At 39.2% G+C, this 12,941-nt stretch overlaps 2 protein-coding genes across 2 annotated transcripts in view; one reads left to right on the top strand and one right to left on the bottom strand.

Annotated features, from left to right (window-relative positions):
* Positions 1–2,716, bottom strand: part of LOC118220427 — a 426,649-nt gene extending 423,933 nt beyond the window's left edge. The window contains exons 1-2 of the mRNA XM_035404286.1: positions 2,600–2,716; positions 1,938–2,152 (exon numbers count right to left, since the gene is read on the bottom strand). Of these exons, the coding sequence (XP_035260177.1) occupies positions 1,938–2,152; positions 2,600–2,613 (229 nt within the window). The 5' untranslated portion in view covers positions 2,614–2,716. The remainder of the gene's footprint in view (positions 1–1,937; positions 2,153–2,599) is intronic.
* A 6,434-nt stretch (positions 2,717–9,150) lies between these two features.
* LOC118219980 (gastrula zinc finger protein XlCGF26.1-like) lies at positions 9,151–12,941 on the top strand. Its single transcript, XM_035403546.1, has 2 exons — positions 9,151–9,299; positions 11,017–12,941. Exon 2 carries the CDS (start codon positions 11,050–11,052, stop codon positions 12,760–12,762), a length of 1,713 nt encoding a protein of 570 aa, XP_035259437.1. The 5' UTR covers positions 9,151–9,299; positions 11,017–11,049; the 3' UTR covers positions 12,763–12,941.

Here is a 12,941-nt window from a genome sequence, read left to right on the forward strand (position 1 = left end):
GGTGCCAAGTTTTTTTTTTTCTTTTTTTAAAAAGTTGCTGTAATAAGTTTTATGAGATGAGAGCATTTTAATAAGTGCAATATATTATTAATGTGCTGCCATAAAGGCATCAAATGTATCACTGAAGAGAGTACGTCACATTTCCGTTGTGCCTCCTGTTAAAACGCACTGAAGACGGAAGAGTTCTTATAAAACTACACTATTAAAAAGCAACTTGCAACAACAAAAAGTGAAAATATTAATTAGGCTAACTTATGATATAAATTTCATGCAAACAGGTATTTCTGGGAACGCCAACTAATACCTGGACTTGTTCATGACTATCAGGTGCCAAATTACATAGACACGGAAACGATAAAAACAACATTTGAAAAAAATCTTTATATTCACATATATTTATATTTACTAAAACACAAACATGATCAAACAAAAAACTTCATCCTGGCTGGATTATTCAAATATCATGTTTTATATACCCGTGAATCAAATACAGAAACACATCCTAAATAATTAATAATAAAATTAGTTTCATGAAAGCTTCATGAATGATGCAGAGAAATATTACTACAGTAAACTCTGGTGTTTAGAGATGGCCTGGAGCCCTGCCCTGGCTGGAGAGCTGCCCCTCTGACCCCTTGGCCCTGACCCCCAGTCTCTGAGCCCTGACTGGGTGTGGAGAAGCTGGAGAGGAGGATGAAGCTGGTACTCACTGACTGTGGAGAGCAGGAGCATGGAGGAGAGAGAGAGAAAGAACAGACATCTCTCCATCTTCAGCGCAAACAAACCAAACCTTCCTCAGAGCAGAGTGGATGCTCACACCTTCACCTTTGAGCTCTCAGAGAGACTGAGCCCTGTGCACACACCCAGCCCCCCTCTGAGAGAGCACACTCTTTCCCCCCCACCAATCACACTCACTGCTGCCTTATAAGAGCACTGCAGGAACACTTCAAACAGCCACGGTGACAAACCAGCGCACGCCATTTACATTTTCTCCATATATTCCAACTCTGCGTCACTGCAGGCTGTCAGGACTCCTCCCACCAGAAGACCCCGCCCCTGTGACACACTGCGCTGACAGACACAGAAGAAAGCGGCTCGTTTCTAAAAAGGATGGAATTTTCAGTGCAGTGTTTGGCTGTGCAATCTGAAACCCAGTGCAGTCTTGGGCCTTTAGGAAAAACAAAAACCTGGCGAGAGAGAAATGGGGGGTGGACCATTGGAAAGAACTGATCATTTAGTCCACCCCCCAGAGAGGCACCCACCCGTCACACATCCACCATGTACAGTTGAAACAGCGAAGTTTTTGATTTTCATTTGGACTTTTGTAAATTGATCATAACTGTTATTGTGTTGGCTTATTTTCAGATTTTAATGTTTTTGTATGAGGCCTGTACAGGTGATGATCTTTTAATGTGTAAGAATTTTAAAAAAGCAGTAAAAGACAAAGTGCAGTCTGAAACCCTATGCAGCAAAGCCCTGATGCATTTTGTTAAAAAAATTATAATATTCCTGATACATTTTCAGTGTAAATGCAAATGCATAAAGCAAATAAAAAACATGAAAATAGGATGTAATGACACAACGAAAGACTGAATTTTAGTAAAAATATGCATTTTTATTAAAGGTATAAAAAGAATAATTATTACAATGATGGTCAAACAAAAAGGTAACAAGGTGGGCAACCAAGGATTTTAGTTTTTCTTTCCATGGAGGTTCTACAACATTTGTTAATAGTGCAATATTTAACTAAATATAAGACTTCTATGGGTTCATAGTGAAACATTTAACACACAAAGCCACTGCTGTGTGTTAACAGTGAAATCTTACCAGAGGGTCTGTCCCAGGTGGAGCAGCAGTGGCAGACTGGGGAGGAGTGCTCTGTTTGGTGGGGGTACTGGGGACAGGCCTCAGGGCTGCAGGGTGGGTGGGTGATTTACCTGATGGTGCTGCAAGATGATGGGCCGTTGGGTCCCTCTCGTCCTCCACATCTTCAAATCCCTCATCCTCCACGTGCAGCTCTTCCTCGTGAGGAGTCCAAGCTCGTCCCGCAGCAATCAGACGGAGCCACTCCCCTGTTCGGCTCTCCTGCAGCGCACTGAGGCACAGCACGCGCATTATTCCGCTCGCCGCACTGTTCATCATACCGCTGCATCTTTCCAATGATTAACATAAGCATCGTACCGACGGACGTTACCAATTCAGCTGATTTAATCAATTAATCAGCTTTTAATGTACACTATTCTCTACTACTCACTCAGAGGGGGTCTCAGTTACTTGGCAGATAACAATCTGTATGCTTCGTCACAACGCTTAATGAATGAGCTACAATAGATTTTATATTTACACCCAAATACCCTACGTATGGAAAAATAAATATTTATAGCCACTCTAAATACTTCACATTGCTTCACATCATTTTGTTTAAAATAAAATAAAGGTGGCTAACATTCCAGCTAATAACCGTTCCAGCTGAGTTATTGTCAATGACAACTTAAATTCAACGAACTTGAGCAGTAGGAATTTTATCCTCATTATCCTTCTTCACCACGACGACAAACGTGAACTTCCACCACAAAGAAATATTTGCTAAAATACTTACGAATCAGTGGACATCGAGTACCTGTATCGTTGCCAAATACATAATGAAAAAAATCATAAAATTTTGACGCTAGCTTCACGGAGCTGTACTAACAGCTTTCCCGGAAGTCTCGCTCGACTTTACCGCCGTCGAACAGTAATGACGTCATTGGGTAAAGAAAAGCTGAGCGCCGTTTGGCCAGGCCAGTGAAGGGAAAATGAAGAAAAGGCTGCGGACTACACACGCGTTTCCGAAGTTCAGTGCAGTTATTTGACACAAAGCACTAACTGTTTAATACTTCATCACAACTACAGTCCTTTCTAAAACGATAGTGCTTTAAAAAAAATAGAAATAGGCCCTACTTAAATATTGACCATATAGTTTAAAACTACGGTGAGGATCTGTTGAGCTCGTGCTGAGAGCTCCCTTAAGTCTGTCAAAGAATATGTCTATAGTTTTTGTCCTTGGTAAGCAAATTCAGTCTTGTTTCACAACACATCGTGCTACAGTTTGTGCACCACAACTGATCGCAGCTTCCATTTCGCATGTTTGCGGTGTGTGAGACACAGCTGTGATCTCGTGCTGATGGACATTTGCGGTGAGATGGTACTCTGTCAGCACATGGTGCTGAATGGACAGCGGTCACTCCTGGGTCCGGGCTGAGTTATATGACCTTTGGTGCTGCAGTAAATAATGCATGTTTTAAAACCGTTATATTTGGAATCAATGAAAATATACCATACAATAAACTGATATCGTGCTCTGAAAGTGGAACTTATTATGATAACATTTAGATTTTATAAGCTCCCAGGCATGGAACTGACAGCACCCTCTTTACCGAGTATAAACACACACACACACATTCAGTACATTCAGTTTCTCCAGAGGAAGAACCCTGCTGTATTTGTTTATTTCAAACACATACGCACTCGCGTATGCACACCCCGTTATTTTCCTGCCACACACAGGAAGGAAGCTACAGAACTGCTGTAAAATACCAGGGCATATCTTACTTATCTGATTACCTCTAGAGAAAAAAGGAAAAAAAATAATAATAGCAGACGCTGTGGCTCATAAGCTTCCCACGCGAGGGCGTCATCAAAGCACAGAAACCACGTGAGCGTCTCTTACCCGCAGCTCCTCTGCAGATGAAAGAGAAGCTTGTCACTCAAATGCAGATGAATGAGACGTAAACGATAACCAGTACAACTTCCGGCAGCTGTGTTTACGATCGGATACTCTGCGATACTGGAGGGGGTTGAAGTCCCTCTGCAAGCTCCTCAGTGACACAGTTAAAGGTCAGGTTAGGTCATGTGGGCCTATCAGAGTCATGCTGATTTCACTCAGAAACTACACCTAATCAACATACTCCGTGTGGAAATTATATTTCAGTTAATATTTCATACTTATTTAGGAGTTCAAGTACAGTTACAGCATCCACTTTGGGGGTTTCAGAGATCTTATGAGTTTCAGATATAGTGTTTCAACACAATATCATTAAACAGTGTTTAGGAGAGGGAGCTTGTTGGTATTAGGGGGGCATTTTATGGTTGATTATGAGACTTGTTGACCTCAAAATGCAACTAAACTCAAACTGTGATCATTGGGCTCTTCTTTGCCTCCCTAATCATCTTCCTCATTGTGTGGGGGGACCACATGTCCCACCTTGTTTGAGAGGAAGGTTGCTGACATCTGCAATTCTTTCAAGATGGAATTCTCAAACACTTTACTCAATCCTCTCCCCAGACAACCCTCCCCCTCTCCCCAATCACACAGATGAGAGAAACAACAGGAGGACTCCAGAGTTGAACCTCTCCGGGGTCAAACCCCTATCATCTGGAGGCCTCGATGGGTGACCTCGCTCTTCTGAACCATGTATTAAATTAATATACACGGGCAGTCTATTTTACCATAGTTTAATACCTCAGGCAATAATCTGCCCAAACACTGATTATTTGCTTTGACAGATTCCCCATTAGCTCCCTATTGCCATTTAGCTCATCTTTAACTATTGATAGCAAGCTAGTCAGTGGAGGACGGGCTCTTCCTCTGTGGACTGGTTCCACCTATGATGTTTTCACACTGGCAATCTTCTTATAATCATTGTTTCAGTCTTTTTTTAAATTTTAACCCCACTTGCTCTTAGTTTTAGCTGACAGTGAAACATGACCTCTGCTGACCTCATCTGGACACAGGTAGGTACTGCATCAGCCAAGACAGGGCAGCCTACAGCGGGACATATCACACAGACATAGAGACTTAAACATTAAAACCAGGAGAGGCGAGTTTAAGGTTATTCATCGGTGCAGTTTATTTATTTAATTAGTGGCCTCTCATTGCTCTCCTACCTTCTGTTCTGTCTTGTAGGAGGATATAGTTAAATGACAAAAGCCACACATTAACACAGACAGTGGTGGTATCATCATTGGCCACAGGTGTCTCTCTCACCTGGAGGTCCAGGTACCACAAACATCTCACCACCAACTCATCCTCCATATCTGAGTGATTACACACCTTTAATTCCCCAAACACTGATTCCCCAGGATGTCACTGCAAAAGAGAACTCACTTAACTGTTTGATTAAATAAAGATTATTAGATTTTCAAAAGGGATAAGATGAGAACATATGTATTACGGCATTGGGGCAATCGAGAGTGGAGTGAGATTGGGACAGTTGGGGCAATACCCCTGTGACTGGGAGATTCAGGCACGACATGTTGGTGTTGTAATGGTTTTGCATATTTTCACCACTAGGTGTCAGTAAAGATCCCAGTACAGTGAACATGAAGAAATGCCGGCCGTTGAGGGGAATTAATTGAGGGGAACGACTATAAAATAAAAGGGGGAAAGTACGATCCGTGAGGATAAAGAGATATGCCCAGAGGGATGGGACGGGGAGGGATTCCTAGAACGGCAATTAATTTAATTTTGGTTTAGTTTTAAGAAACTTCGTTTTCCCCCGTGGTCTCCCACCCAAATACTTCCAAAGCCCACACTTGTGAAGCTTCAGCCATTCAGCAGGAGCAGGGTGCAGGCTGGTATGGCTGCTGTTCTGTTTCTCTTCCTCTGTTTCAGTGTCATAAATCTGCAAGCAATCTAAACTGTTTACTATACCTATCCCTGCATATTTTCAAATGAATGAACAAATGCATTAATGTAGAATAGGAATAAAAGGAAATGAGAAAACAATGTTTAATCAGCCTTTAAGCTTAATTTAAAAATGTTAAAAAAACTGGTATTGCTTAAGAAGGCTAAGAAATACATTGTGAGCATTTTAGCTAAATATCATATTTAATTTTTATAAAATCTTGTCTATCAAAAGCAGCATAATTCTCCAAGATATAGAATCCAAATATCTAAAAACTACATATATAAAAAGGTCGTCAAAAAATATTTTTTTGTTAAAACATTTTAAACAAGTTTGAGTAGTAATGAAAGCAATATGAAATTAGTAGTAGTGAAAACGTTTTGAATAGTAACAAAGCAGCCAGTTCAGACTTACTGCCTTGTTCATATTCTGCTCAAATGGTATGATGAACAATCTCATCAGCTAGGTGCAATAAAAGCATCTTGAACAATGTGATCTTGCAAAGGAGCATGTCGGGATGCTGGATAAGTGCTGTCTGGCCACCCTTCCACGTGTCAATCAGAAAGCCAACATGTACAGCTCTGACCTGCACATGATGAACACAGCAGCCAAAACTGAAAAGATTTAATAGAAATACAAACAAATCTAAAGCAAAAGGCTAAAGCTCAGTTTTCATTTTTACATTCCAAAAATTTTGATACATTCATTTCATATTGAAGTGGCCAGTACTGACTCCATGTAGTTTGAGCTGTACATCATCATCTTGGTCAGAAAAAGTAACTGTCTCATTGTGTCAGTGAATGCAAGCTATTGTTCTCAATGTATACAAGTACCAGCATTTCCAATGAGCTAATTTATGAATGAGCTAAGGAGTCCACAGTAAATCATTTCAGGTGAATTATTAATTCATGAATAGTTGTTCTAGTGGGATATGGTTTTATCACATTAAAACATTTTGCTTGAGATGTGTAGGATAAAGGAGTCCATGTAAGTTCTTCTACCCAAACTTGTGGGTGGACACTTCCAAAGTTAGAACTGTCAATCTCACAGTGCTCCTCCTCTTCCAGGAGGCTACTCCCCCACATCATCAAAGTCCATCCCCCTGGGAGCTGGAGGGCTTTCATCCAGAACACTCTCCGCTACAGGGATGGATCAGGAGACAGACAGACACAGTCAGGGAAAGGCTCATTTTCACGAAATACCTGCTGTGATCTCGTAATTCTATACTGAAAGAAAAAGTTTCAATCAAAATAGGGTCATGTCTACACTAGAATGTCTACTCTCAGAAAAGTTTGCAGGTGGAATGGAATGTGCATATTCTCATAATTGCCCATGAAGCAATCTTGGAAAATGTCTTCCAAGAGTGGTATATGAAATATAATGTTATAGACTGATGATTTTTTATTAAACCATAAACGCTGCAAAAAAAGTGATCCATTCAGTACAGTGTCACCCACTTGAATCCAGTCCAGAGTCATGGCATCATCATAATTCTCCTTTGTGTCTGTCACATGATACACTGTAACAAACCACACAGACAGGAAGTAGCCCATGACAGTGATTTTCACAAGTTACACAGACAGGAAGTAAAGATTTTCAACACAGGATAGTGTATTAACCTATAAAATTCTAAAAATAGACTAATAAACATAACAATCTAAAATATAAATATTGCATTAATAATTAATAAAACAGATGATTGCAACCAGAGACACAAAAAAGCTCCTGAGCAGAACAGTGAATTCAGTGACAGACATTGTGTTTCACTCCAACATTCTATCTGTAAAGAGAAACTCAACCTGGAAACCTGGATCCAAACCATTTTCAAAAACAACCTGCTAATTTGTCTTATAAAATACCTTCATATTTTTAAAAAAAGACGAGCCACCCAAATTCTTATTTGGTGGGTGTTCAGTTTGAACTGAAGGAGTGAATGTAAGGTGGTAAGCTGATGGCGTACTGGGATGCCATTTTCCTTTCCTTTTGTTTATGATGGTTTTGTTCTTTAGATGTAACTAATTCATTGTAAATGGTGTAATTCCTTGCAGATGGAAGCATAATATGTTGTGGGTAAGAACATCAATGGCATCATAATTTGTTTGAAAGAAACAATGTGAAAACAATTTGGATATACTACAGGATGAAACATATAATGTCTATAGCAAACTCGTATTCTGAAAATGTACTTGGGAGTACTGGTCTTTCCAGTTCTGCTACTGTCAATGTACCAGCTTTAATGTGTATGTCAGCTAAAACTGATCATCAGACTTCAGAGATTATTCTCAGATATCTGTTGAGGAGCTTTGTTTCACTGTTTAATTTTACATGTTTATATGAATTGAGTATGAAATAGATTGTACACTGTGAATGTGCATATAGCAAGGCCTCTGCTATATACATTTTTATATAAACATGTATGTCCTTCCCAGTGTCATTGCTTACTACTTCACTACCACTGTTTTTAAATGTAGTTTAATTCCTCGTCAGATTAGATGAATAGACTTTCTGAAATATCTGTTCGTAGTCCCAAATTTGCAAATGTGGGTGGATGTGTTGTACTTAAACTCTGGCAAAGTTCCTGGGGCAAATAATTCTCTTGGTTTACCTACAGATGTGTCCATTTTATTTTTGCGCTCTCAGGAGCAACTTGCTGTTGTTGGACAGTGTTTTACACACATTGATTTTTGAACAATTATACATTAATCTCCTAAGTTTTATTTCAGCAATGAATCTGTGTTTGAGTTATGTCACTGTATCAAATCACATGACAGTTTTTAATAATTTTTTTCAACTTTGAGCAAGATGTCAACTTTACCACAAAAATGAATTAGCAACTACTGATACAACCAGCACATTTATATAGGCTATAGTACAAACAAGCAAGTACACCATAAAACGGCATTTGCTGCAATACTTCATTATTATTACAAGAACATTATTAACAAACATTGGTTATTGTCACCATATTCAGCATTGTAATCATCAAAAATCAGTAAAAATAACATTGATATAACCTTTTTTTTTTTTTTTTTTTTTTACATTTCTGTGACATTGCTGGTAGCCATATGAATTTTGTGCATCAAAATACCAATCAACATATTACTCGTGACTCACCATCATCAAAGCTGTAACATCTTTTTAAATTTCCCGATACAGCCATTTTGCTTATGATGTAGTAAGGAAGAACTTGAAACGATTTTGAGAGATGATGTCAAGTCAAGTAAGGACTGGTTTTGATGACCAAGGATTTATTTTGTTTTTGAAGATGACAAAATAGAAAAATCAAAGATACAACCAGTAGTCAACGAACATTTTATTTGGAAATTGTGTATCGAGCAAACATATCCATGTTTTTGCCATGAAAATCTGCCATGCTGCAAAGATATTCCAAACAGGGAAAACTTTTTAAAATCATACTGCCTCCAGCCTTTAGGGGCAGAATTTTTTGGGTGATTGCAGCTGTAACGTTTAAACCTGGGGTAGTTTTAAAACATGAAATGCGCTTTTATTTTGAAACTCAGTCTAAGTCCTACACCGAAAGTTTGAGCTTTCGTAGTTATACAATGCTCTGCAGAACTCAAGCGCTTGAAGTTAAATTGAAGATTAAAGTAATTGAGTCATCTACGAACAGGGGTAAGTGTTTTCCACAATCGTTAATGCTTTAACAGTTCTGTTCGTTTTATTTACCTGCAGCCTTCAAATCGGGGTGTATTCACCAATGTTTACACGAGTTATCTGTTTGATAATTTGCCTGTAGCTGTTGAAATGCGCACGATCGTATAATTTGTTGAGTATGAAAATGTTTCACTGGTCCAAACTTACATCTCTGTGTCCAATAAGATGGCAATGAGATAATATGTCGCTAAATAATGTTAACTTGTAGAGGTCGTTCACATCTTTTTGCCTACGCAAGCAGAATATCGGCTACACTGTTTAGCTCATTTCTAACGTACCTAACCAGGTAGGCCCATGGGGGTAGGCTCGTCTCAGAACTGAAAACCTGTTGTCTGGTAAGTTTCAAATAAAATCATTGGTTCACAAATAAATGCAGCTAATTCACAAATAAATGTAATTGTTTCACAAATATAAATTAGTGTCTCACATATGATTTTGCACTCAAACAAATCACTCCCGGAAAATGACTTTTTTCATTTGTGCATCGGATAGCGCGTGTGGTGTCACTTTAATTAATATGTCGATTTTTTAGATAATCCGGCATAGACTATAGCAAATATATGGACCGAGTAACTGACGTCACAGGTTGACTTTCCATGGCCTTTGTGAAAAGCGTTTTGAAACTGCGTTATTGCAAACAACTGCAGTTTTGAAATGCGAGAGAAATTATACGTTATTTTGAACAAACACTGAATCCGTGCACCCACTGGCCACCGTAGGCTCCATACTTCAGGTAGGGAGGGCAAAATGTAGGTAGACGGCAGTGTGTGCACCATATAACGTAGTTTGTTGACTGTTTTAGCCTCACTACAGTGGTGATCAAATTTACACGAAGTAACTGCAAGTGCTAGTGTGTTAGGCTTTCATCGCAGTTGTATGAGACCTTGTGATGTAGCTAGCACAAGCCAATAGCTCATCCATAAAATAGATTTTCCATCATACTCTTCTCACACACACCATACTCTCTCTCACACACACCATACTCTCTCTCACACACCATTATTCTTTCTCACTCACAGCATCGTAGAGAATAGTAGTACGTGTGAGAGAATAGTAGCATGTGTGAGAAAGTATGATTGTCAGTGTGAGAGAGCTGAAACACCTGTACTGGAGCCAACTGCACTGGTGCAAGTACAGCTCCAAACTATGCAAGAACTATTTAGGGAAGAAGCAGTCAGCTGGTATTCTGTCTATAATGGAGTGGCCAGTGCAGTCACCAGATCTCAACCCTATTGAGCTGTTGTGGGAGCAGCTTGACTGTATGGTACGTAAGAAGTGCCCATCAAGCCAATCCAACTTGTGGGAGGTGATTCAGGAAGCATGGGGTGAAATGTCTTTGGATTACCTCAACAAATTGACAGCTAGAATGCCAAAGGTCTGCAAGGCTGTAATTGCTGCAAATGGAGGATTCTTTGACAAAAGCAAAGTTTGAAGGACAAAATTATTATTTCAAGTAAAAATCATTATTTCCAACCTTGTCAATGTCTTGACTTTAATTTCTATTCATTTTTCAGCTCATTTGATGAGTAAAAGTGAGTTTTCATGGAAAACGTGAAATTTTCTGGGTGACCCCAAACTTTTGAACGGTAGTATATATAGGTTATAGTGCTTCACTTTGAATCAATGACAAATAAAAGCAGTAATTGAAGACAAATACCATACCGTTTCCCTTCAGGAGCTGCACTTCTGCACACCTTTGAGCAGCAGTATGATGCAGGCAGGATTCTGTCTGAAACAGGCCACTGAGACAGCACTACCAGAGCTCACTGAGCAGCACAGGACCAGACCGGAAGAAGAGGAACTCAGTGGACTGGAGTCTGTCCACATGGCAGAGTCAAAGACAGAGTGTGCTGCACCGGGACTCAACACACTGGAGCCAGAGTGTGTTACCGCACACAGTGGGGTCAGTGATGTACACCACACACACACACCACTGATTAAAACAGAAACTGATCTGGGCTCCACCCACACTGGGGATTTTATTAAGACAGAGAGGCTAGACAGTACAGAGCTGGGATATGTAACCCATCTGCATCCTGACCAAATTAAAACAGAAGCTGATGATGGAGGATATCTTAAGGCAGAACACAACAGTGATTTGCAGGATATTAAAGGTGTTGATATGAAATCTGATCAAATGAAGTGTGAATCCAGTGAAAGTTTAGTGAGTGATCTCATGAATATTATGATGGCTGCAGCTGGTGCAGGACAACCGAACCCAAATTGTAAAAAAGAAAAAATTAATGATCTGCTGACCCATTGTGGAAACTTAAATCACCACTGTGACATAAAAGAAAATAATCTAACTAAAATAGTCCAGAAAAGTACAAACATTAGCAAAAAACATGTATATTGTCAGAGAATGGATGTGATAATTAAACCCAAGGTAATTAATCCAAGTAAAAACTCAAGCCTGATAAATTTATTTAAAAACAAGACGAGTCATAGAAATCCAGGAGAGATTTATACAGGTGAAAAGCCACACAAATGTACACAGTGTGAGAAGCGTTTTCATAATAAAACTGACTTAAGACAACATCAAAGAATTCATACAGGTGAAAAGCCCTACAAGTGTACACAGTGTGGGAGGTGCTTTACCCAAATGAATCATTTAAAGAACCACCTGAGAATTCATACAGGTGAAAAGCCCTACAAATGTTCTCAGTGTGGGAAGTGTTTTTCCCAAATATCAAATTTAAATTCCCACCAGAAAGTTCATAGAGGTGAAAACCCCTACAAATGTACACAGTGTGAGAAATGCTTTACTGAAATTAATTATTTAAAGAACCACCAGAGAATTCATACAGGTGAAAAGCCCTTCAGATGTTCTCAGTGTGGGAAGTGCTTTTCCGAAAAGGCATATTTAAAAATCCACCTGAGAATTCATACAGGTGAAAAGCCCTATAAGTGTACACAATGTGATAAGTGCTTTTCCAAAAAGGCAGATTTAAACATTCACCTGAGAATTCATACAGGTGAAAAGCCCTATAAGTGTACACAGTGTAGTAAGTGCTTTTCACAAAGGGGTAATTTAAAGAGCCACCAGAGAATTCATACAGGTGAAAAGCCCTATGAGTGTACACAGTGTGGGAAGTGCTTTTCCCAACTGAGTGGTTTAAAGAGCCACCAGGGAATTCATACGGGGGAAAAGCCTTACAGTTGTACTCAGTGTGGGAAGTGTTTCTCCAAAATATCTCACTTTAATCGCCACCAGAGAATTCATACAGGTGAAAAGCCCAACACATGTCCTCAGCATAGGAAGTGCTTTTCTAAAATGCCTGATTTAAACAGCCATCAGAGTATTTATACAGCTGAAAAACCCAACAAATGTCCCCAGTGTGGGAAGTGTTTTTGTACAAATTCTGTTTTAAATAGACACCTGAGAACTCATGCACGTGAAATGTCATACAGTTGTATTTAGTGTAGGATATTTTTCCCAAATATGCGATTTAAGTTGCAACCAGATAATTCATATCGGTGAAAAACCATACAAGTGTACACAGTGTGGGATGTATTTTAGTGCAAATTAAAAATTATTCTTGTACAAATTCTGTTTTAAATATACACTTAAGAAATACATATGAAAAGCCATTCATATGT

The sequence above is a fragment of the Anguilla anguilla genome, chromosome 2 (genome assembly GCF_013347855.1).
Source record: "Anguilla anguilla isolate fAngAng1 chromosome 2, fAngAng1.pri, whole genome shotgun sequence".
Classification (NCBI taxonomy): Eukaryota; Metazoa; Chordata; class Actinopteri; order Anguilliformes; family Anguillidae; genus Anguilla; species Anguilla anguilla.